The 25,340-nt window shown below is 43.6% G+C and overlaps 1 protein-coding gene across 2 annotated transcripts in view; it reads left to right on the top strand.

Moving 5' to 3' along the window:
• Nucleotides 1-2,413: 2,413 nt before the first annotated feature.
• Nucleotides 2,414-25,340, top strand: part of PKD2 (polycystin 2, transient receptor potential cation channel) — a 66,611-nt gene continuing 43,684 nt past the window's right edge. For both annotated transcript variants that reach the window (XM_089679558.1, XM_089679557.1), the window contains exons 1-3: nucleotides 2,414-3,052; nucleotides 10,308-10,421; nucleotides 20,557-20,690. In XM_089679558.1, coding sequence (XP_089535684.1) covers nucleotides 2,506-3,052; nucleotides 10,308-10,421; nucleotides 20,557-20,690 — 795 coding nt within the window. In that variant the 5' untranslated portion in view covers nucleotides 2,414-2,505. The remainder of the gene's footprint in view (nucleotides 3,053-10,307; nucleotides 10,422-20,556; nucleotides 20,691-25,340) is intronic.

Raw genomic sequence — 25,340 nt, 5'->3', positions numbered from 1 at the left:
CTCTGGACACTTTGTTGGAGATACTTGGTGTGCTGGAGACATATCTCTTGTTCTGGGATGAGATCCTTGATGTGCTGGAGACATATCTCTTGTTCTGGGATAAGATCTTTGGTGTGCTGAGGACTATCTCTTGTTCCGGGATGAGATCCTTGGTGTGCTGGAGAAACTGCTCTTGTTCTGGGATGAGATCCTTGGTGTGCTGGAGAGACTGCTCTTGTTCTGGAATGAGATCCTTAGTGTCCTGGCAACATATCTCTTGTTCTGAGTTGAGATCCTTGGTGTCCTGGAGACATATTACTTGTTCTGGATTGAGATTCTTGGTGAGCTGGCAACATATCTCTTTTTCTGGGTTGAGATCTTTGATGTGCTGGAGACATAGCTCTTGTTCTGGGATGAGATGCTTGGAGTGCGGAAGACATATCTCTTGTTCTGGGTTGACATCTTTGGTGTGCTGGAGACATATTTCTTGTCCAGGGATGAGATCCTCAGTGTGTAAAATGAAAGAGTGGGGTCAGTGCACGCTAAAGAGCACAGTGCGCAAACGTCGCCAACTGTCTGCAGAGTCAATAGCCAAAGACCTCCAAACTTCATGTGGCCTTTAGATTAGCACAACAGCAGTGCGTAGAGAGAGCTTCATGGAATGGGTTTCCATGGCTGAGCAGCTGCATGCAAGCCTTACATCACCAAGTGCAATGCAAAACGTCAGATGCCGTGCTGTAATCATGCCGCCACTGGACTTCAGAGCAGTGAAGACATGTTCTCTGTAATGACAAATCAGGCTTCTGTCTGGCAATCCGATGGACATGTCTGGGTTTGGCAGTTGCCATGAGAATGGTACTTGCCTGACTGCCTTGTGCCAAGTGTAAAGTTTGGTGCAGGAGAGATTTTGGTGTGGGGTTGTTTCTCAGGGGTTGGGCTTGGCCGCTTAGTTCCAGTGAACACAAGTGTACAATCCAATCCAATCACACACATTCCTGCGTTAAGAATGGCTGTGTGTATAACTGGGTGCCGCAGCGACCGTCGGCTGGAACCGAACAGAATCAGCAAGGGAGAATGTCACCAGCACACCGAGGATCACCAATATGGGTCCAAAAATTTTAATGAAGGATCACATAGTTACAGCAAGGCAGCGTTTCAGAGTCTTGCAGGACCCGTTCATTAGGCATGTGACATGCCTGATGAGCGGGTCCTGCGAGACTCTGAAACATTGCTTTGCAGTAACTATGTGATTGTTTATTAAAACCTTTGGACCCATATTGGTGATCCTCGGTGTGCTGGTGACATTCTCCCTTGTTTGTTCCAGTGAAGGGAACTCTTAAGGCGTCAGCATACCATGATATTTTGGACACTTTCATGCTCCTAGGATTGAGATCCTTTGTGTACTGGAGACATACAGTATCTACTGTTCTAAGTTGAGATCCTTATTGTCCAGGACATACTTTATATCTCTTGTTCTAAGTTGAGATCCTTATTGTCCAGGACATACTTTATATCTCTTGTTCTAAGTTGAGATCCTTATTGTCCAGGACGTACCGTATATCTCTTGTTCTAAGTTGAACCCTTAGCGTCCTGGACGTACCGTATATCTCTTGTTCTAAGTTGAACCCTTAGCGTCCTGGACGTACCGTATATCTCTTGTTCTAAGTTGAACCCTTAGCGTCCTGGACGTACTGTATATCTCTTGTTCTAAGTTGAACCCTTAGCGTCCTGGACGTACTGTATATCTCTTGTTCTAAGTTGAACCCTTAGCGTCCTGGACGTACTGTATATCTCTTGTTCTAAGTTGAGATCCTTAGCGTCCTGGACGTACTGTATATCTCTTGTTCTAAGTTGAACCCTTAGCGTCCTGGACGTACTGTATATCTCTTGTTCTAAGTTGAGATCCTTAGCGTCCTGGACGTACTGTATATCTCTTGTTCTAAGTTGAGATCCTTAGCGTCCTGGACGTACTGTATATCTCTTGTTCTGAGTTGAGATCCTTAGCGTCCTGGACGTACTGTATATCTCTTGTTCTAAGTTGAGATGCTTTGTGTGCTGGAGACATATCTCTTGCTGTGGGTTGAGATCCTTGGTGCCCTGGAGACATAACTCCTAGTCCACAATTGTGTGCAATGCGGGAGGCTAAAGCAGGTGGTGAGATGGACATATAACACATCTTCACTGCCCGTCAAATGCCCTCTGAAGAAAGATCCAAGCGTGGATTGCTTTTCAGAGCCCAAAGCCAGTGTGAAGGAGCCCCTAGACAGAGAAAAGATATGATTGTTAGGGGGGTGACCCCCCTGCCTTGCATTCCCTGTTTGTAGAGCTCAGGCTGTGGAGACATGGTCTTTGGAAGGAGTTGTCCAGGAGGGAGGTGCAGGGACATTGTTGCCAAGCAGAGTGCTGAGCCTTTTCCTGGATAACGGGTCTGTGTGAGAGGAAGGAGGGCGGGATCACAGAGGGAAACACACAGAAAAGTCACCAAAGAAAAGTTGGAGCTAAGATGGCTGCTGGGGAGAGGAGAGGATGGTGAACCCCAGCCGTGTGAAGCCCCAGCCGCCCCCCGATCTAGACGGAGAGGAGAGGAAGAAGAGAAGGAAGGGCGATCTAGAGATGAAGACGGCACCCTCCTCCTCCTCCTCCCCCCCCAGCCTGCCGGCCCGGGTCATGTTGGAGATGGACACCCTCCCCAGACAAGAGGCGCCCCCCGGGGGGGCCACCCCGTCCCCTCTCTCCTCCTGTTCCCGGCAGGCCTGGAGCCGAGACAACCCGGGCTTCGAGGCGGAGGAGGACGGCATGGAGGAAGAAGAGGAGGACGGGGAGGAGGGCACGGTGGTGGAGATGGATGTGGAGTGGCACCCCTCTGCCGGACATGCCCGGAGGTCTTCCTCTCTGGTGTCCTCCAGTAGTGGGGGCAGTACCGGCCTGGTGGGCTATCACCCTAATAATATGGGGGGGCAGAGGGGGAGGAGGAGGAGAGGGGAGCCGGGCACTGCAGCTGGTACAACCACCCATGGAGCTGAGCACACTCCGGAGCTGGAAGGCTGGGGGAGGATCCTGCACACCCTACGAGGTAACCTACAGTGGGAGAGATGACACCAGCCAGTCCTCATGCACACTGGACGTTGTACAGTGGCTGATTTTCTCTTTTATCCAGGGTTCACATATATGTGCGCGTGGTATATCACATGTGATTCACACCGCATTCCTGTACAAATCACATGCGATTTGTGTGCGTTGCGATCAGAGTCATACATTTTGTATGGTTCTAATCGCACCGCACCAAAAACATGCAGGACCCTTTTTTTTTGGTCCGCACTAGAATCTGATCACGTGTATTCACACCCATGCGATCCAATTCTTCACATCGCACTGCGTTTTGCAGACCACTTTCAGGGTGTTGTTAACATACCCACCGCAGCGGTTTGCATGAACGGGGTGCGATTCTGATGCGGTGCAGAATACACTGCGAATTCCACACCACATCAGTGTGAACCAGGGCTTAGCGGTTTTTGCAGGAAAAAAACCTTAGAGCTAGTGGGTGTCTAGAGTTATTTGGCTGTAAAAACGCTCTCATGCTGTAAAACGCGGCAAATCAGAATTTTTTTTACTTTTTTTGAGCAAAAAACATGGAAAAACGCTAATGCAAAAAACACTGAAACCGTGCGTTTTTAACGTGACTTTACACAGCTAACGCTACCAGAGTTATTAAAACGCCCCGTGTGCATGGAGCCTAATGGAAGTCTATCTGCTGTTCATACATAAGGCTACTTTTTGCTGAGTTTTCTTACAGGGCATATGACTCAGAAACTGCACCAAAAACGCAACGCGGGTGTGTTTGGGATGCAGTTGTGATGTTTTCCATTGATTTCAATGAGGAAGTGCGTTTTTTTTTTTTTTTCCAGCAAGCAGGATTTTAAAAAACGCATGGTACCTACAATGGATCAGTGTGAAGAGTTCTATAGGATTACATGGTCACACATTTTTCTTCCGCTTTTTTTTAAAGCGAAAAGAAAAATGGACTAGTGTAAAAACCGCCTATGAGTTCAGTCCAGTGCTCCCTGCTTATGCTTCATGCACACGGGGCGTTTTAATAACGCTGGTAACGTTAGCTGTGTAAAGTCACGTTAAAAACACACTTTTTTTGCTTTTTTTTATTCGCGTTTTGCTGCATTTTTTTTTGCATTTGCATTTTTTTAGAGGGTTTTTTTGACCAAAAATTTAAAAAAAAATTTCTAGTAAAAAAAAAACGTTAAAAAATGCTGGTTTGCCATGATTTACCGGATTTTGCCGCATTTATCAGCAACTGAAAAACTCCTCTAGAAAGCAAGTAGTACTCTTCTTTTTTTTTTTTTTTTTTTTTTTTTTTTTTTCTTCCTGCCAAAAAACATTGATTACAGTCTGTGTGCATGGACACATAGGATAACATGCTGGGGGGTTTACTGGCTGTAGAAAAAAACGTCAAAAGCCAAAAACAGCAGCTGTAAAAACGTCCCGTGTGCATGAGGTCTTATGGAGGAAAGGGTGACTGGGCACCTAAAGAGTCTCTGTATAGCTATGTGTAATTTACTTTAACCACTTGCCTTCCAGAGGATTTACCCCCCTTCCTGACCAGGCCATTATTTTAACTGACAATTGCGCGGTCGTGCAATGCTGCAGCCAAATGAAATTTTGCAACAAAAGAGTGGGGATTCTCATGACATCATTGACCTAATATGGACATATTATGTCAGCAATGTCATGAGCATCCCCGCCCCTTTGTTACATGATGCTGTGGGGCAGGTAATCTGCCACCTGCATCTCATTGGGTGGCAGAGATGCAATGTCATTGTCCCTGTATGGGAATGTGGCCTTATTAGGTAAATGATGCCAAGAACATCCTCACCCCTTTGTATACATGCAGGGTAGGGAATCTCCCGCCTGAATCTCATTGGCTCGGTGGGGATGCAGTGTCACTGTTTTGAGCATCCCTGACCCTTTGCATACAACCAGCTGCAGGGCTGGATCTCCCGCCACCGTCTCAGGCTGCATTCATACTTCAGTGTTTTGTAGCTCGAAGCTCCAAAAACACTTAAACTTAAAAAAATTTGCAGGATCAGGTGTGAACAGGCACCATAGAGAACAATTGATTTCTTTACGTTTGAGCTTTTTTGGAGTTTTCGAGCTTCAAGCTACAAAATGTAGCCAAAAAGTTGTTGTAAAGGCTGAAGGTTTTTTACCTTCATGCATTCTTTGTTTCTATTATAAAATTTTGAAACAGGTAATTTTTCTCCTTCACTGATGTGCGTTGATGCTGCTGCACTGATAGGCTGCACTGATGAGGCTGCACGGATAGGCTACACTGATGAGGTGGCACTGGTGGGCATTGATGAGGAGGCACTGATGGGCGCTGACTGGCGGCGCTGCTGGGCGGCACTGCAGGGCACTGATCATCTGTGCCCTGATGATCAGTGCCAATCTGCTCTGTGACAGCTGTCGGTTATCGGCAGAGCTTTACTCACAGCGTGAGGAAAGTGCTGTTGATATCCGGCAACTGTGCTTACTTGGTGATCTGCTGTGTCATTGGACACAGCTGATCACGTGGTAAAAGGCCACTGTGATTGTCTTTACGTGATCAGCAATGTACGTAGGATTTACAAATGGTATAGTTTCATATGGTATTCTTACTTTTTTATGAATTATCATATTTGGTTAGCACCTACATTTTATTCACTTCACAAATAGGAAAGTATTGACTTTGATGCCACATTGATGCGACTTTGGATGGGTGCGTCTTTGATGCAGCTTTGGATGGGTGCGACTTTGGTGCAACTTTGGATGGGTGCGACTTTGATGAAACTTTGGATGGGTGCGACTTTGATGAAACTTTGGATGGGTGCGACTTTGATGCAACTTTTTTCTAATAGGAAAGTATGACAGTTGTGTTCATGTAGTGCGACTTTTGATGCAGATTTACACTCTAGCACTCAAGTAGCATCAAATTCGCATCCACGTTGAGCCCATTCAAAGCTGCATCAATGTCAATACATTCCTATTGGCAAAAAGCCCCTGCAGAACAGGTTAAAAAAAAACCTTGCTCAAAAATACACCGCAAAATGTGCTGGAGAAATGCATCCATTGCAATATGCAGAGGTGTGGACCAAGCCTTACTTGGCTGCAGTGAAATCATAGTGGACACTTCAGGCTCAGTGCCAGCCCCCAGCTAAGTGGCGCTAGTGGCCTTACAGGTGGTGTACCCGTGGATGAGCATCATTTTCTCCTTCCATAGGAATGTGCATGAGGCAGGAAAAAATGAGCAAGTTTCAACACTCTGAAAGTCCTGTAGAACAACCTGGCATTTAGCCATTACTGCAGAGCAGTGGAGGCTGCTGCAGTTATACACATGCATGCAGAGTGGTTAGGAGTATGGTGTGACAGTAGAAGCAGCATCAAAGCATAGGTAACGCTGGTCATACACATTACATTCAAATTGTACAATCTCTGTCCAATCATCTTTAGAGCTACCAAAGCTATGTGATATATTGTCTATCTTAACAGTCCATTTTGTATCCCATCTAGCAGGCATTACATAGTAGTTAGTACAAATCAGAAATCTGGTACTAAACCAGATTGTAACATGTATGGCCACCTTTCGGGTCACTCCATGGGAGGGTTAGACTGATATTTCTTAACCGATTCCTGACCGCCCTATAGCAGAACTACTGCTACAGGGCGGCATGGATGCACAAAATCACATGTGTGTATATATACAGGATTTTGTATTTCCATTGGCAGCTACAGCTGTCGATCACCAGGTCCCGGCCAGAGATTCCCAGCAGCATCTGGCAATTGCCGAGGAACACTGACGGGGGAGAGGTCTGTATGTAAACAATACAGATTTCTTCTCTGTCAGTTCCAGCATGCTGCTTTGTATTGCTCTGCATAGCAAAGCAATACAAAGCAGCATGCTTACACAGTAAAACACAGCGAACAGTTAAGCCTTTGATCGCCCCAGATGTTAACTCCTTCCTGCCCAGTGTCATTAGTACAATGTCAGTGCTTTTTATTCGCACTGATCACTGTATTAGTGTCACTGGGGATGTCAGTGACAGTCAGTCCCCCCCAGTGTCAGAATGCCTGCCGCAGTCACGCTACAAGTCGCTGAACGCAGGCATTACCAGTATAAAAAAAAAATTTCCAGTATATAATATACCGCCATTTGTAGACACTATAATTTTCACGTAAACCAATTAATTTACACGTATTGGGATTTTTTTTAGCAAAGACGTGTAGCGGAATACATTTTGGCCTAAATTTATGACGAAATTTGATTTTTTTTTTTTTTTTTTTACTGGATATGTTTTATAGCAAAAAGTAAAAAAATTGTTTTGTTCTTTTTTTTCAAAATTGTCGGTCTTTTTTTGTTTATAATGCAAAAAAATAAAAAATAAAAAATGCACAGGTGATCAAATAACACTGAAAGAAAGCTCTATTTGTGGGGAAAAAAAATGACAAATTTAATTTGGGTGCATCATTGCATGACCGCGCAATTGTCATTTAAAGTAACGCAGCGATGTATCGCAAAAAATGGCCTGGTTAGTTTTGGAAAGAGTGGCAAGGTATTAGAATTCCTGTCAATTTTTATTGCTATCTGTGCTCCTGTTAAGTAAATTCACCCTCTCTATTTGTCCTGTTTACCATTATCATTGAAAGTAAAAGATAATCCAAAATTTTGGGTTGTCCCCTGAAAAGTAATAGAGGGGAAATTTGTAGGGATTTCCTCTCACTTCCTATTTGGCTATGGGACAGGAAGTGAAGGGAAATCTTTGCAATTGGACACAAGTGGTTGAACAAAATATGTGACGGGTTATAACCCTCCCTTGTTCTATCCAAAATGGAAAAAAAAGTTTTGCTTATACTTCTACTTTAATGGTTTCGATTCCATATGCTGTTATGAAAAAACAGTAAAGAAAATGAAAAAATAAGTTTTATCTATAGTTCTACAGGTGTATCTCAATAACTTCCAATATCATCAAAAAGTTAATTTATTTTAGTAATTCAATTCAAAAAGTGAAACTCATATATTATATAGATTAATTACACACAGTGATATATTTCAATCATTTCTTTCTTTTAATTTTGATGATTATGGTTTACAATTAGTGAAAACCCAAAATTCTGTATCTCAGAAAATTAGAATATTGGGAAAAAGTTCAATATTGTAGACTCGTGGGGTTTATTTACTAAAGCTGGAGAGTCCAAAATCAGACTCACTTCTGCATAGAAACCAATCAGCTTCCAGGTTTCATTGCCAAAGCTTCATTGAACAAGCTGAGGTTAGAAGCTGATTGGTTTCTATGCAGAAGGGAGTCTGATTTTGGACTCTCCAGCTTTAGTAAATAAACCCCATGGTGTCACACGCTAATCAGCTAATTAACTCAAAACACCCTTAAAGGTTTCCTGAGCCTTTAAATGGTCTCTCGGACTGGTTCAGTAGGTTTCAGGGAGAAGACTGCTGACTTGACAGTTGTCCAGAAGACAGTCATTGATACCCTCCACAAGGAGGGTAAGTCACAAATGGTCATTGCTAAAGAAGCTGTCTGTTTGCAGAATGCAGAATCCAAGCATATTAATGGAGAGTTGAGTGGAAGGAAAAAGTGTGGTAGAAAAAGGTGCACAAGCAACAGGGATAATTGTAGCCTTGAGAGGATTGTGAAGCAAAGGCCATTCAAGAACTTGAGGGAGATTCACAAGAAGAGGACTACGGCTGGTGTCAGTGCTTCAAGAGCCACCACACACAGATGTATCCAGGACATGGGCTACAACTGTCACATTCCTTGTGTCAAGTCTCTGCTGAACCAGAGACAATGTCAGAATTGTCTTACCTGGGCTAAGGAGAACAAGGACTGGACTGTTGCTCAGTGGTGCAAAGTCCTGTTTTTGAAAGTAAATTTTGCATTTCATTTGGAAATCAAGGTCCCAGAGTCTGGAGTAAGAGTGGAGAGGCACAGAATCCAAGTTCCGTGAGGTCCAGTGTGAAGTTTCCACACTCCTTGATGATTTGGGGAGCCATGTCATCTGCTGGTGTTGGTCCACTGTGTTTTATCAAGTCCTAAGTCAGCACAGCCTTCTACCAGGAAATTCTAGAGCTCTTCATGCTTCTCTCTGCTGACCATCTTTATGGAGATGCTGATTTAATTTTCCAGCAGGACTTGGCACCTGTCCACACTGCCAAAAGTACCAATACCTGGTTTAATGATCATGGTATCACTGTGCTTGGTTGGCCAGCAAACTTGCCTGACCTAAATCCCATAGAGAGTCTGTGGAGTATTGTCAAGAGGAAGATGAAAGACACCAGACCCAACTGAAGGCTGCTATCAATGCAACCTGGCCTTCCATACCACCTCAGCAGTGACACAGCCTGACGCCTCCATGCCACGCCACATTGATGCAGTAATTCATGCAGAAGAAGCCCCGACCAAGTATTGGGTGCATATACTATACTGTATATGGACATACTTCTCCGTAAGCCAACATTTCTGTGTTAAAAATCCTTTTTTTTTTTTTTTTTATGTAATCTAATTTTTTGAGTTACTTAAAGTTTGGGTTTTCACTAGTTGTAAGCCATAATCCTCAAAATAAAAGAAATGTTTGAAATATATCACTCTGTGTGTAATGAATCCTATAGAATATATGATATGGTTTCTGATGATATTCTAATTTGAGATGCACCTGTACTTGAATGATTTCCATTCCATATGTATGCAACTCAGGTGTGGTCGGGTGCCATTCAAAATGAATTAACCTGCAAATCAGTAATATGCATAACATGCGTTGCCACATATTTCAGTACTTGAATACAGCTTAACAGTTCTTAGATGTAGTGGCTGTATTTCTTTTTCTATTTATTCTTGATTTCCATCTGGTGATTCTGTCAGTAACACCCTTCCTGTCTTAGGGTGACAACGCTAACTGTACTGCACCTGTGAAGGAGCAGCGATAGGCTGTTCATTCCTTATTTGCACTACAGAACACCTCCTCTCCTTTTTCTATGACCGAGTGGGGAAATGTTCTGTAGTTCACATAGGCAAACTAAACAGAGCTGATAACACTGCATGGCATTTCAGTCCAGCAGAGGAACAGTGTTGTCAGCCCACTACAGAAAATTATCAGCCCTCTGGATTTCTGGCAGGACAAACAGGTATTTTTCACACTTATCAAACAGAGCTGAGAAAATGCTTTTGGGGTAAATTTAACTGACCAAAAAGGAGAAAATAGAAGTTCATTAGAGTTTACATATACTTTTAAGTATTAGTTATTTCTTACATTTCCTTTGCCTTCCTGTGTAGGTCTTTGGGGCACAAGATACACAGAAGACCGCATAACTACCAGAGAGAAGTACCTGAAGAGTGTGCTCCGTGAGCTTGTCACCTATGTGGTGTTTCTGATCATCTTATGTATTCGTAAGTATAAGGTTCCTATGGTCAGATTACCAAAAACCGTTAAATACATGTGTGACCTGCATTACAGCCCCTAATATTTGGAATTCTATTTATTTAATGTACACATCTTACCAGGCTGCATAGCCAGGCCGGTCACTCAACATTTCACTATTGCAGCTCTGCGGTTTCACTCACCTTCCTTTTCATTGGACCTCACACTACTCCTGTAAGCTGCCAAAGCACCTACCTGTTTGGTGACCAGCAGTCGTGTTAGCGTTGTGACTAAGAGAACGATCCTAAGTATTAAAACCAATATTGCAGTTTTACAGTTTTTTTTTTTTCTTTTTTTATGACGTGTACAGTTTTTACTGTATGTATGTGCACCCATACATACATGGGAGTGTAGGGCACTCTTAGGTCCCGTTTACACTTCTTTGTTCCGGTGCATTGCAATAACATGGGTTAGCATGTTGTGGTGTTGTTCATTCACGGCACATGTTGCATTGCACTGCAACTCATGGTAACGAACTACTGTGCATTATGGGGTTTTTCGGAAAACAAAATTGCTGCTTGTCCATTTGGTGCAATGACAGTCCATTCATTTGAAATGGCTGCCTGAACTCAATCCACAGTGATACAAGAAGTTTTAATGCAACACGCCAGAACGTGCTCAGTGAGAATGGTTCACACGCCAATGCAGTTTGCTTTAGATCCATTTTTTGCATTGCTTTTTGCATTTCGCTTTGCGTTTTTACACATGCGTTTATACCGCATTTTTCTCAGCGTTTTTAATTTTTGTAAAGGGGAAATGGTTTTTGTTGCTGGGCAGAATAAAAATACAAAAACGCACAGCGTCTCCCTTGGACTCCTATTGTAGCAAAAATGCTGCTTTTTGCATTTAAAAAAAGTCCTTGACCCTTTCCAAAAATGCAGAAGCTGAAAAAGGTATAGATGTGAACATGCCGCATAGGAAACTATGTTAAATGGACTGTACTGTGTTTATGCAATAAGCAATAAAAAACGCATTGGTGTGAACCAGGCCTAAAAGTAGTTCTATGAAAGTCAAGCATGTAAATATAAGAGTTCTCTGACCTCTGCCACATGGAAGTCATAAGTATTCCTCCTCCATCCTTCTGGGTGCAACCAACTGGTAAAATATTTACCTTCCTCATTGTTCAGCTGCTTTCACTGTTAAGCCCTGATCACACAACTTCTATAGCAAAAACCTCTCCTACAGTTTCTTTTAGCCCTGGTTCACATATATGCGGCTGTGCGGGCTGCGTTTTGCATGGGCACGTGAGCCCATTTATTTGAATGGGCTCCCATGCTCCATGACACGCAGGGAAGAAGTCCCTGCACTTCATTGGAAACCGCAGCCTGCACGGGAACCTCGGTTCCCAGTGTGGTTGCAATTTCCAGTGCGGGAGGCGTGCCATTAGAATTACTGGCACACACCTGGGGGTCCGCATTCTTCTGTGTGGGTGGTGCGGCTGCATGGATTTTTGTGCGGATCTGCAGTGGCATCACCCGCACATATATATATGAACCAGGGCTTTCTGCACATGCATGATGCTGCCCCACTGTAAAATGGCACTGGAGGGTGTCTACAACTGGGGTGGGTTTGGGTTTAGGTTCTTAATAGGTCAGTTATGAACGAAACCTATCTTTATCTATAAAAATAATTTTTCACTGTAAAGTCCTGGCAGGATCAGGGGTTCACATTATCCTTCTTTTTTTCAAAGGGCATAACAAAGTTTGCTTTAGATGGACAATTTCAGGGTTTATGTTAGTGGAATGATCCTTAAAAAAAAAAAATCATGGGTTAGTGTTCTGATTGTGCCTGTGTCTACCTAATGTCTTTAGCTAGCTGGGATTCCTGTCATTTGCAATGAATCTTGGCATGGTTAAGATGATTAAAACAACTTCCTGTCCCTCAGATTGCTCAGTTTTTATTATTATTTTGGTTAATTAGGAAATTAATTATTTTTATTTTTAGCTCTTGTGTGCACTGCTGCCTAAAAACTCGTTTTGAGGCATACAGACATATATATATATTTTTTTTACTGATCTAAGTGCAGCCCATTGTTTTCAATGTGCATGTACATGCAGGCACGTAAAACATGTCCTGCATATAGATGAGTAAAAAAAAACAACGCAGAAACTTGAATTGCTGGTCAGTATTGTACACGCATATTTGTGCAAATACGTGCATAAAATGTTGAAGAATAAGTTCACCTTTGGGAACATGTTCCACCCGTTTTTAGGTTGGAACATGTAACATGTTCCCATAGCTACAGCCACTGCCCCCTCTATCTCTGACAGGGAAACTTCTCCCCATACCATCTGTCAAATTTGAAAACTGTGGGGCTGTGCCCACACGGCCGCATCATTCATTCACGGACTTCGTGAATGAATGAACTGCAAGTCCTGACAGCCTTAGCGGCTGTCAGCTTGTAGTTTTTCAATGAACTACCATGGAGCGCCGTGGTAGTTCATTGAATCTTCCTATCAGAATATCTGCTTGCCCATACATCCCGTAGGGCAAGTAGATATTCTGCCAGGTCTGCAGGAGACCTACATGGCATCAGCAATCTTCTAATCGTTGGCACAATGCTTTCCAGGCTCCTGTAGACAAAAATAATGTGCATTTATTATTTTTGTCTAAAAGGTGAAATTTTTAGAGGTTAAAACTTTCTTTTGGGAGCTAGAATGTATTTTACTCAAGTACAAGCAAATATGCACACAAATACACGCAAAATAAACGCAAGAAATTCAGGCCAGGAATACTGATGTTCAGACATCAGTACTGTGTGCAAGTACCCTTAAAGTGGTTGTAAAGGCTCAAAGTTTTTTACCTTCATGCATTCTATAGATGAAGGTAAAAAAACCTTCTGTGCGTATCAGCCCCACTGCGATCTAGCGATGTCCACCAGAACCTCGGTTCTTCAGGGACTCTCACTCCTGATTGGCTGAGGCAGCAGTGGGAGCCATTGTCTCCCGCTGCTGTCAGTCACAGTCAGTGAGCCAGTCAGGCGAGCCGTGGCTCTGTGTGTGAATAGACACGCAGAGCCGCGGCTCGGGAGCATGCCTGCTCAGGTGCCCTACTAGCAAGTTGCTCGTTATGGGGGCACCCGACAGTAAGGAGGGGCCAGGAGCGCTGGCAGGGGCCCCAAGAAGAGAATGATCGGGGCTGCTCTGTGCAATTCACTGCACAGAGCAGATAAGTATAACGTGTGCTGTTTAACACAAAAAAAAAATATGTAGTATCACTTTAACCAACAAAAGGTAGAATATGCAACTTATTAAAGAATTGTATACAATGGTCAGAGTTATTCTACTGGACAGTTTACTATTTTATTTAAATCGGCTTACACATGCGGTTTGTTACCCATGGAATCTCTGCAAGAAGTGCATTCACTGCTGTTTATGGAGGTTTTTATACAATCAATGTCATTACAAGAATGTCATAAAAGAAACCTTTCTCCACAGAACAGCAGTGGTCAGTGTCTCTCCTTCATGATGTTCATGGAGTGTGAAATTGAGGATGCTTGTGTCATTTTACACTGAATCTATTATTTTTTTTTATCTGTATCTTTTATGGATAGTGTTGATGAAGAGTAAAGATTTTCAGGAAACCCTTTCAGATGACGACCACAACTTATGTGGTCAGTTAATACAAACTGCCAACATATCTGAGTTTCAAGGGACTGGAAAGTATAGAAATCTGCAAAAACTGATGTACATAAATGCATCGTACACATTTTAACTTATTGAGGGTCTCCGGACAGGTTAACGGCTTGTTTTAGGTTGTCAGCCTGACATCACTTTTTGGGAGTTGGGAAGTAAACTGCTATCTATTCTGAGTGACTTTAGACATGCAATGGAGATTAAATTTCCCAATTTTCTCCTTGTATTTTTAGACATGCATAATTTATACATTTGACATCTTGTATATCACTGCTTTTACAGCAGCATGTTTTCAAACTGTACTGGACACTGTTACTGTGGTTTTGAACCCCAGCAATGGCAGTTGAGAGTCAGATTGTGGCCTCCATAGTTGTAAAATGAGAATCTGCATGTTTACTGTGGAGTGACACCGGTCATCTTAGAGACGCCATTGTACATTCATATTTTAGGCTTAAAGTGATACTAAACACACACTGTTTAATTTACATTGTCCCTTCTATTTCTGTTCGTGGATGATGGCACTGTAATTATTTTAATTTAAAAAATGTAAGTACCCTTTTCCTAACTGATATACAGCTGTCATATGACCCAGCTCTTTCCCAGCCTATCTGCACAGAAACATAATCAGGAGAAGCTTCTAGTCCTCTGCTTCTGGTCACATGTTCAAAATAAAAATATTCTTTAGAATGCAGAGCGAAAATAATGAATATCAATAAACTGTTTAAAACTGTCATACAAATATATATTTGAAGTCAATTCTTTATTATTTTGTGGAAATACCATGGTGTGGGTGGATTTCTGCCAGTTACAGGCTGTATCATAGAATTTCAGAGAGGCGAAGCCTCCATCAATCTTCATATAATATCACACCCCTATTGTGTTTAGCTGGTTAGTGGGCATGGAGGAGGAGAGAGGGAGTGGTCTGTTATTTACCAATGTGTATATGCCCACATGTGTGGCTCTATAGATATTCACATGGGCTGCTCAGATGTGATATGAAGGAAATGCTCAGCATAGAAATTCACTGAATACTGAGCATGTGCAGAGCTCACAATACTGCTCTGCAAAATCCCTAGCTGCACTGGGGACATGGGGGAGATAGAGAGCAGCCAGATCAACCAGGTTTTTTACAAAATACAAATCTCAGTGACGGAATGAGTATGAACAGCATGTAATATAGCATTTATTGATAGTTTTTTATGATGTGGGTTTTAAGGAAGCATTCTAATGGCAAGAAGGAAAACAAAACTGCAGACATCTTAAAGCTGAACTCCAGAACCCTGGGTGGAAGCTAGAGGTCTGACATTGTGGTCAACTCGCATACCGTAACTGATATTCCCAGTGGACCAGTCTATGGGTTCCTGGGCCAGACCCTACTATCGTACCTACGTGTATAGAGAAAAGGCTTCTAAGGTCTATGTGGGAAGGTATCTTGCCCCTTTTCTCTTTCCCTATCTTGTCCTAGTCCATTAAGTTTGACCCTTAAAGCGGTGTTCAACCCAAAAACAACATTTGTTATATTGCAGCTTACCAATTCTTACACGTGATGGCTTCATTAGTTTTTTTTTTTTGTGGTTTCTTCCCTTTTATTTTCATCTGCTGATCCTGCCAGTAAATCTGTTGTTTTTTCAAAAGAACAAGTTCTTCTGCAAATATAGCAGTTAGAGTGATGATACAATCCATTTACCACTGACGGGTGTTCACAATGGTTAGCTTTTATTTCTCTATGTAAAAACTTTAATCCAAAATAAAAAAAAAACTGTAACTGCAGTGTGATCTGGATTTCAGCTTCAATGTTAGTGTATTTAAATCTACTAGTCCATCTAATACTCCCCTCCTCCCAGACTGTCAATGCTGTTGTGCAAATACAGGAGGTTTGTTACTGGCCAGATCACCAGGTGAAAACATAGGCAACATTGTATACATTCAGTACTTCTGTTCAAACAAAATGTATTTGACACCTATACTGTGTAAACTCTTCAAAATCAAAGCCAAAGTAAAAGAAAACAGAGGGGGAAAAAAGCCTAAAAAAGAAAACTAATGCAGTCACCACAATGAGAAAATCGGACAAGCAATACTGCTGGGGTGATCGTAATTTGAACGTTAGTACGCAGCTTTTGAGAGATGATCACGACAGCTCATGTGAAGTTATCTGAAGGAACTAGCACGAAAATATTTCTTTAGCTTTAGAGAGACTATCACGACAGTTCATTAGTCTGTAAAAAAATCAAGTGACCAAGATCGGTCATGCTCGGTAACGAAAGAATACATTACAGCGCAATACATTACATCATCGTGGAAAGTTCTATTCTGTCTTACAAGAATGTTTGCGCATTTTTTATGTGTGTGTGTATATACATGCACACATATATATATATATATATATATATATATATATCGTATTTTTCGCTCCATAAGACGCACTTTTTTCCCCCCAAAAAAGGGGGGAAAATGTCAGTGCGTCTTATGGAGCGAATATGGAGCGGTCGGTCCGGTATTTCCACCGCCGCCGTGTCAGAATACCGGGCCGGCCGCTCAGCTCTGCAGCGGGACCTTACCTGTTCCTCTATCCAGCGGCGCGCTGTCTTCCCGGCTTCTGTAGTGTGCGTGACAGCCGGGTCCCATGTGCGCATGCGCAAGAAGCGGTGCTCTTTGTGAATGGTAAGGCGGTACCTGGGACACATGACAGGTCCCAGAAGCCGCCTGACCAATCACAAAGCGCAGCGCTTCTCGCGCATGCACACTGGGCACCCGGCTGTCAAACCGAGCCGCCCACACTACAGAAGCCGGGAAGATAGCGCGCGGCTAGATAGAGGAACAGGTAAGGTCAAACAACTCCGCGGAAGTAAGAGCGGGTACCCGCTCCCCCCCTCCCCAAAGGTCAGCAGTCATCTCCTGTACTGTCCGCAGTCTCTGGTCATCTCCTGTACTGTGTCCGCAGTCTCTGGTCATCTCCTGTACTGTGTCCGCAGTCTCTGGTCATCTCCTGTACTGTGTCCGCAGTCTCTGGTCTTCTCCTGTACTGTGTCCGCAGTCTCTGCTCATCTCCTGTACTGTGTCCGCAGTCTCTGCTCATCTCCTGTACTGTGTCTGCAGTCTCTGCTCATCTCCTGTACTGTGTCCGCAGTCTCTGCTCATCTCCTGTACTGTGTCCGCAGTCTCTGCTCATCTCCTGTACTGTGTCCGCAGTCTCTGGTCATCTCCTGTACTGTGTCCGCAGTCTCTGGTCATCTCCTGTACTGTGTCCGCAGTCTCTGGTCATCTCCTGTACTGTGTCCGCAGTCTCTGGTCATCTCCTGTACTGTGTCCGCAGTCTCTGCTCATCTCCTGTACTGTGTCCGCAGTCTCTGCTCATCTCCTGTACTGTGTCCGCAGTCTCTGCTCATCTCCTGTACTGTGTCCGCAGTCTCTGCTCATTTCCTGTACTGTGTCCGCAGTCTCTGCTCATTTCCTGTACTGTGTCCGCAGTCTCTGCTCATCTCCTGTACTGTGTCCGCAGTCTCTGCTCATCTCCTGTACTGTGTCCGCAGTCTCTGCTCATCTCCTGTACTGTGTCCGCAGTCTCTGCTCATCTCCTGTACTGTGTCCGCAGTCTCTGCTCATCTCCTGTACTGTGTCCGCAGTCTCTGCTCATCTCCTGTACTGTGTCCGCAGTCTCTGCTCATCTCCTGTACTGTGTCCGCAGTCTCTGCTCATCTCCTGTACTGTGTCTGCAGTCCATTAGTTCAGAATATTTTTTTTTCCTGTTTTCAGCCTCTAAAACCTAGGTGCGTCTTATGGAGCGAAAAATACGGTGTGTATATATATATATATATATATATATATATATATGTGTATGTATGTGTGTATGTTTGTTCGTTTTCAATATGAGACTAGCATTTAAAAAAGAAAAGTGGGCGATCATTCGTCTGACATTCTCATCGTGTGTAGGAGGCCTATTTATTGGTAAGCTGCAATATATTAAATTTTTGGTTTTGGGTTTAATATCGCTTTAGTTATGAAAGAAAAAAGGCAAGTTGGTCTTGAAAGGTTTATGTATAATAGCATTTAGCTTTTCATAGGAAAATATGTAAATTTGGACACTGAGATGTTCTTCAATGGCTGTTCCTAGGTCTAGGTTCACACCTATGCATTTTCTGCAGTCCATTTAATATGATTTCCTATGGGACAGGTTCACACCGCTTTTTCACCCGGTGCATTTTTTGGAAAGGGTCAGGGACTTTTTTTAAACACAAAACATTGAGTTTTTGGTTCTATAGACTTCAATGGAGACGCTGTAGAAAAGCATGTAGTGTGTTTTTTGACACTTTTTTTTTTTTTTTTTTTGCGTTTTTAATCTGCCTAGTAACAAGAAAAAAAAACGCAAAATGCATCAAAAACCTGTGCAAAAAATGCAAAACACACCGCAGAAACAGATCAAATGCAAACTGCATAGGTGTGAATCTAGCCTAAGGGAGTTATGAGAAGCATGTTCTGAGCTGCTATGTACACAGATGGTTCTCCTGCAGAGCCCCCCACGATTTCACTCTCTTAGTCTGTGCTCTCCTACTGAGTTGGTTAGTGTTTTACTACATATTTATTAATAAGTCACTCAGGTGAAGCTCTGGAGACTCGACATTGGCAGTCTGCCTACAAAGACTTCTCTAATCAGTGATGGGTGAGGTCAGGCATTTTTGTGGCTTTTTTTTTTCAGCAGTGAACTGTAATACCAATGTGTTGTTTACTATAGATAACAGGTCACAAGGACCAATTACACATGGAGGGTGAATCTACCCCAAAAGTGGCATTTCAGATTCAGGCGGGTGGAGGTGGGTTGAACCAACCAATGGCTTCTTGCATTTCTCCATTCTATGACAGCAAGGTTTGAGTTTCTGTGTCCTCCAACCTGTCCCAGCCATTACAATGAGGTTTAATCCTCACTGTCATATTATACAGGGTGCTGTAAGAGGAGGGCAACATTTGTAGGTTTGGGCTAAGACAGGATACCTACGAACGGGAGCTGTTTTAGGCCTCATTCACATTGGCATTTTGAAACCTGTGATTTTATGCATTTACAGGACATTTCCAAACTTGTATTGATACATGTAATTGTTTTTTAGTGGTGCCATTCACACTCTGCATTTACCTGTGTTTAGGTGCAGTCAGTTTAGCTGTGTTTTGAGAAAATAGAATCCCTGTGTGTCCTGGATTTGATTACACACTTCAAACACTTGTACACGTGTCTAAATGTAAATTAACCTGCTTTAAAGCAAGAACATCTAAAAGCAGGATAAAAAGTGATCTAAGAAGCATAAGAATTCATTCACACAGGCACTAAGCCCCCTGTGGGTATTATTATTATTACCGTATTTTTCACTCCATATGATGCACCTGACCATAAAACGCACATAGGAAATCAAGAAAAAAATATTCTGAACCAATAGACTGCAGACATAGTACAGGAGATGACCAGAGACTGCAGACATAGCAAAGGAGATGACCAGAGACTGGGGATGTACTACAGGAGATGACCAGAGACTGGGGATGTACTACAGGAGATGACCAGAGACTGGGGATGTACTACAGGAGATGACCAGAGACTGGGGATGTACTACAGGAGATGACCAGAGACTGGGGATGTACTACAGGAGATGACCAGAGACTGGGGATGTACTACAGGAGATGACCAGAGACTGGGGATGTACTACAGGAGATGACCAGAGACTGGGGATGTACTACAGGAGATGACCAGAGACTGGGGATGTACTACAGGAGATGACCAGAGACTGCGGACATAGTACAGGAGATGACCAGAGACTGTACTGATGACTCAGACGCCTCTCCTTTGCCACATAAGAGCCGACCAGCCTGCCCGGTATTCTAACACAGCAGGGGGGGGGGGGGGGGGGGAGTCCTGGTCAATATTCGCTCCATAAGATGCGCAGACATTTCCCCCTATTTTTTTGGGGGAAAAGTGCGTCTTATGGAGCGTAAGATACGGTGTACAGGATTTATATAGCGTCAACAGTTTACACAGCGCTTTACAACACAAGGGCAGACAGCACAATTACAATACAAATGAATACAGGAGGACTCAGAGGGCCCTGCTTGTTAGCATGTACAATCAAAGTATTATCTTTAGTAGTAGTAGTATTATTATATGCTGGTAATGCACCTTCCAGGGAATGCAAATTAATATTTAGCTGGAAATTTGTTTTAAAAAAGCATACACGTCTCTTTTTGTTTAAAAAGTGTGTGTGTGTGTGTGTGTGTGTGTGTGTGTGTGTGTGTGTGTGTGTGTGTGTGTGTGTGTGTGTGTGTGTGTGTGTGTGTGTGTGTGTGTGTGTGTGTGTGTGTGTGTGTGTGTGTGTAAATTTTATTTTTTTTTCCGTGCAACTGATATTTCCTTGTATGTTTTTTATACAATGAAAAGTCTTTTATATATACACTATTTTTATTATTGTTTTACTTTTGTATTTATTTTTTGTAGTATCATATGGGATGGTGTCTTCCAGTATGTTTTACTATACAAAGGTAATGACCCAGCAATTCCTGGACACGCCTGTTTCAAAGTCTGAGAAGACAAATTTCAAAACCTTGATGACAAAGGAGGACTTTTGGAAGGTGAGGTACTGAATAGTATAAGAAGGCCAAATTATTTTTACACTATAGGCATATGATTGCATGTGTTTAACTAGTTCTCCACCGGGCCAATTCTGACATTTCTCTCCTACATGTAAAAATCAGAATTTTTTTTTTCCCCTAGAAAAAAAGACCAGCAGAGGCCCTGGATAATAAACTGGAGGGTGTTGCAGGTTTTTTCGTCACATGGCATTTTTGTGCAGAGATATTTTTTGAACGCAATTTTTTTTTTTTTTTTTTATATACACTTCATGAATTTTATTTCACATAATCACAATGCAATACTTAATTTTTTATTAAAATATAAAAGATGTTATACTAAGTAAATGGATACCTAACATATGACTCTATAAAATTGCATATATCTGGAACACCGCCAGACTATGGTACCTAAAAAAAAATCTCCATCAGTGGCGCTTTAAAAGCCTTTACAGGTTACCAGTTTAGAGTTGCACAGGAGGTCTGGAACTAAAATTGACATTCGCAAGGATGCCTCACAAGTGTGGTGCGATCACTATTTCCATATGCATGTGGGACTTACAGATGCGTTTGTGTTTGCGTATAAGCACGGGGGGAAGAGGGCACTTTTAGAATCTCTGAGTAGCGGAGTTTTCTCCCCGTGCCCTTCGCTTACACAGTAAAGCAGGGACAGCACAGGATTCAGCCATGGTCAATTAGCAGCTGGAGTATTGAGCAAAATAAGTGGCTTGCCGTGGAGGCTATGATATTCAGTGGTCGTAAGAAGACTCCTCAATGTAGCCAGGCAGCAGTGTGCACACGTTCCTTGAGTGCCTTTAGGGGGACAGAGTAACCCTAAGACAGGAACCGATTTGGAATTGGGCATAGTGTTCATAGAGTGGATTAGTATCAATTTAGGCAGGGAGTTTGCATATAGAGAAGTCATAAACAGAGGTCCCTCTAGAGCAGTGGTTCTCAACCTTCCTAATGACGCGACCCTTTAATACAGTTCCTCATGTTGTGGTGACCCCCAACCATAAAATTATTTTCGTTGCTACTTCATAACTGTAATTTTGCTACTATTATGAATTATAATGTAAATATCTGATATGCAGGATGTATTTTCATTGGTACAAATTGAACATAATTAAAGCATATTGATTAATCACAAAAACAATTATAATTAGAATTCATGAAGTGTCGTTTTACCTCCAATATTGCTGCTTTCAACACAGCAGCTACTTTCTACACAATAGCTGCTCTTTACACATGTGTGACTGGTCCACATAAGTACATTATGGCGTCAACCCTGTCACACCTGTATTTATACAGGGTGTATGTGATGGGGTTGGCGCGATGATGTCATCACGCCGGGTACTCGTATCTGGGCGTATCTGCATGTGGGCGGACCCGCCTGGAGACGGATAGAGGAGCGGTGTCTCGGTTTCTAAGACCATCGGAAATATGTGTTTTCCGATGGTCTTAGGCGACCCTTGTGAAAGGGGTCGCGACCCACAGGTTGAGAACCACTGCTCTGGTGCTTAAAGCATGTCTAAAAAATAAGCGACAATAGGTTTTAGAGGCAGAAAACAGGAAAAAAAAATTCTGAACTAATGGACTGCAGACATAGTACAGGAGATGACCAGAGACTGCAGACACAGTACAGGAGATGACCAGAGACTGCGGACACAGTACAGGGATGACCAGAGACTGCGGACACAGTGCAGGAGATGACCAGAGACTGCGGACACAGTACAGGGATGACCAGAGACTGCGGACACAGTACAGGGATGACCAGAGACTGCGGACACAGTACAGGGATGACCAGAGACTGCGGACACAGTACAGGGATGACCAGAGACTGCGGACACAGTACAGGGATGACCAGAGACTGCGGACACAGTACAGGGATGACCAGAGACTGCGGACACAGTACAGGAGATGACCAGAGACTGCGGACACAGTACAGGGATGACCAGAGACTGCGGACACAGTACAGGGATGACCAGAGACTGCGGACACAGTACAGGGATGACCAGAGACTGCGGACACAGTACAGGGATGACCAGAGACTGCGGACACAGTACAGGGATGACCAGAGACTGCGGACACAGTACAGGGATGACCAGAGACTGCGGACACAGTACAGGGATGACCAGAGACTGCGGACACAGTACAGGGATGACCAGAGACTGCGGACACAGTACAGGAGATGACCAGAGACTGCGGACACAGTACAGGAGATGACCAGAGACTGCGGACACAGTACAGGAGATGACCAGAGACTGCGGACACAGTACAGGAGATGACCAGAGACTGCGGACACAGTACAGGAGATGACCAGAGACTGCGGACACAGTACAGGAGATGACCAGAGACTGCGGACACAGTACAGGAGATGACCAGAGACTGCGGACACAGTACAGGAGATGACCAGAGACTGCGGACACAGTACAGGAGATGACCAGAGACTGCGGACACAGTACAGGAGATGACCAGAGACTGCGGACACAGTACAGGAGATGACCAGAGACTGCGGACACAGTACAGGAGATGACCAGAGACTGCGGACACAGTACAGGAGATGACCAGAGACTGCGGACACAGTACAGGAGATGACCAGAGACTGCGGACACAGTACAGGAGATGACCAGAGACTGTGCATAGTACAGGGGATGACTGCTGACCTTTGGGGAGGGGGGGGAGCGGGTACCTGAATTTGACAGGTACCCACTCCCACTTCCGCGGAGTTGTTCTTTCATCTTACCTGTTCCTCGATCCAGCCGCGCGCTGTCTTCCCGGCTTCTGTAATGGCGCTCGGCATGACAGCCGGGTGCCCAGTGCGCATGAGCGAGAAGCACTTGCGCTTTGTGATTGGTCCAGCGGCTTCTGGGATCTGTCATGTGTCCCAGGTGCCGCCTTACCATTCACAAAAAGCACCGCTTCCTGCGCATGCGCACTTGGCACCCGGCTGTCATGCCCACACTACAGAAGCTGGGAAGACCGCGCCGCTGGATAGAGGAATGGGTAAGATGAAAGAACAACTCCACGGAAGTGGGAGCGGGTATCTGTCAAATTCAGGTACCCGCTCCCCCCCCCCCCCCTCCCCAAAGGTCAGCAGTCATCTCTATAAGGTCCCGCTGTAGAGCTGAGCGGCCGGCCCGGTATTCTGACACGGCGGCAGTGGAAATACCGGACCGGCCGCTCCATATTCGCTCCATAAGACGCACTGACATTTTCCCCCCTTTTTTGGGGGGAAAAAAGTGCGTCTTATGGTGCGCAAAATACGGTAATTTTCTTTTTAAAGTTCATTCTCCCCACTGTATCAGGCCAACAGAAACAGGGTAGGAGTACGGGACTGCACTACTATCCTACTGTTCGTAACATAATTGATAAAAAAATGTGATAGCAGCTCTATGCCTATGCTGGCTGTCTTCCCACTGTGGCCCTGGGGCCATATGTGGCCCTTTGCTTGCCTTTATCCTACACTTGAGGCATTATTCCTGCCACTGACACCACTAATGGCACCTCCCATTGGCACCAACTATTTCTCCCCCCTAATACCAAAGGTCAGGCATTGTTTACTCCCACTGGGCACAGCTGGCCACCCTAAAGTCTAAAGCACAGTAAATGGGACCTTTTTTTGGAAAGTTTGGAGACCCTGCCCTCGGTCATCAGTTTTAGAATTAAAGTGGTTCTAAAGTCAAGTAGATTTTACCTTAATGCATTCCCCTAAAAAACACTCCACTAACTGTTCTACCCTCCCTAAACATTTACCTGACTCCCCTCACCGCTCCAGTGCTATCCCGACAGGACACACTGAGAGACCCGGGAGAGCCGAGGCTCTTGTGCACATCACTAGATCGCGATGGGGCTCAGGTGAGTATTAGAGGGGGCTGGGGCTGCTCCACACAGGTTTTTACCTTCATACATAGAATGAATGAAGATAAAAAACTTTACAACCACTTTTAAGTAGGCCCTCACAGTACTTGGTCATTAATAAATCTTAAATTGGCCATACACTATACGTTTTGTTTGTGCAATCTCCTTTTAGTTCTTCCATCAGTAATGTAGTGCAAGGGCCTTCCTGACTGAACACAAATTGAATGGATTGTTGTACATAGTTGGCCAGCCTAGAGGGGATTTTACAATCTGATAGTATAGTGTGTGGTCAGCTTTAAGGAGATTGTACAATCACACTGTATGTTATCAATATCATCACGTGTGTTCGTTTAACATTTCATGGTATTGGACAGGAAATTCCTATTCAGTGTGCCCATGCAGGGCAAAGAAACGGGTTCACTTTGCAGAGCTGTGTAAATCTTAGGACTGTATGGACTGTTGGCAGGTATAGCAGTTCCCATTTATGTATTTCATCTTTGTATTTAGTTTTTTGGTGATTTCAGGAAGGATGTGAGTTAACGGCAAAGCAAACAAATGATTCGCAGATGCAACTCGTAGCTTTCTGGGTAATTGCCTGTCCAACCACATAAGAGAGACTTCATACAACTGAGGAGAGTGTTCATATAGCGCAGGAGAGTTTCATACATCAGAAAAGCTGGACATTGATGGGTAGAATTTCAAACAAAAATTCTCAGGAAAAGAATGTTCTTAGAAATTTTATTCATCTTTCTAAACAGTATTGGGTCAACTCGATGTACATTTTTGAGTGTA

This window comes from Staurois parvus, unplaced genomic scaffold, assembly GCF_062004578.1.
Source record: "Staurois parvus isolate SC_StPar_1 unplaced genomic scaffold, SC_StPar_1.0 ptg000227l, whole genome shotgun sequence".
NCBI lineage: Eukaryota > Metazoa > Chordata > Amphibia > Anura > Ranidae > Staurois > Staurois parvus.
This window is presented reverse-complemented; position numbering and strand designations above follow the sequence as displayed.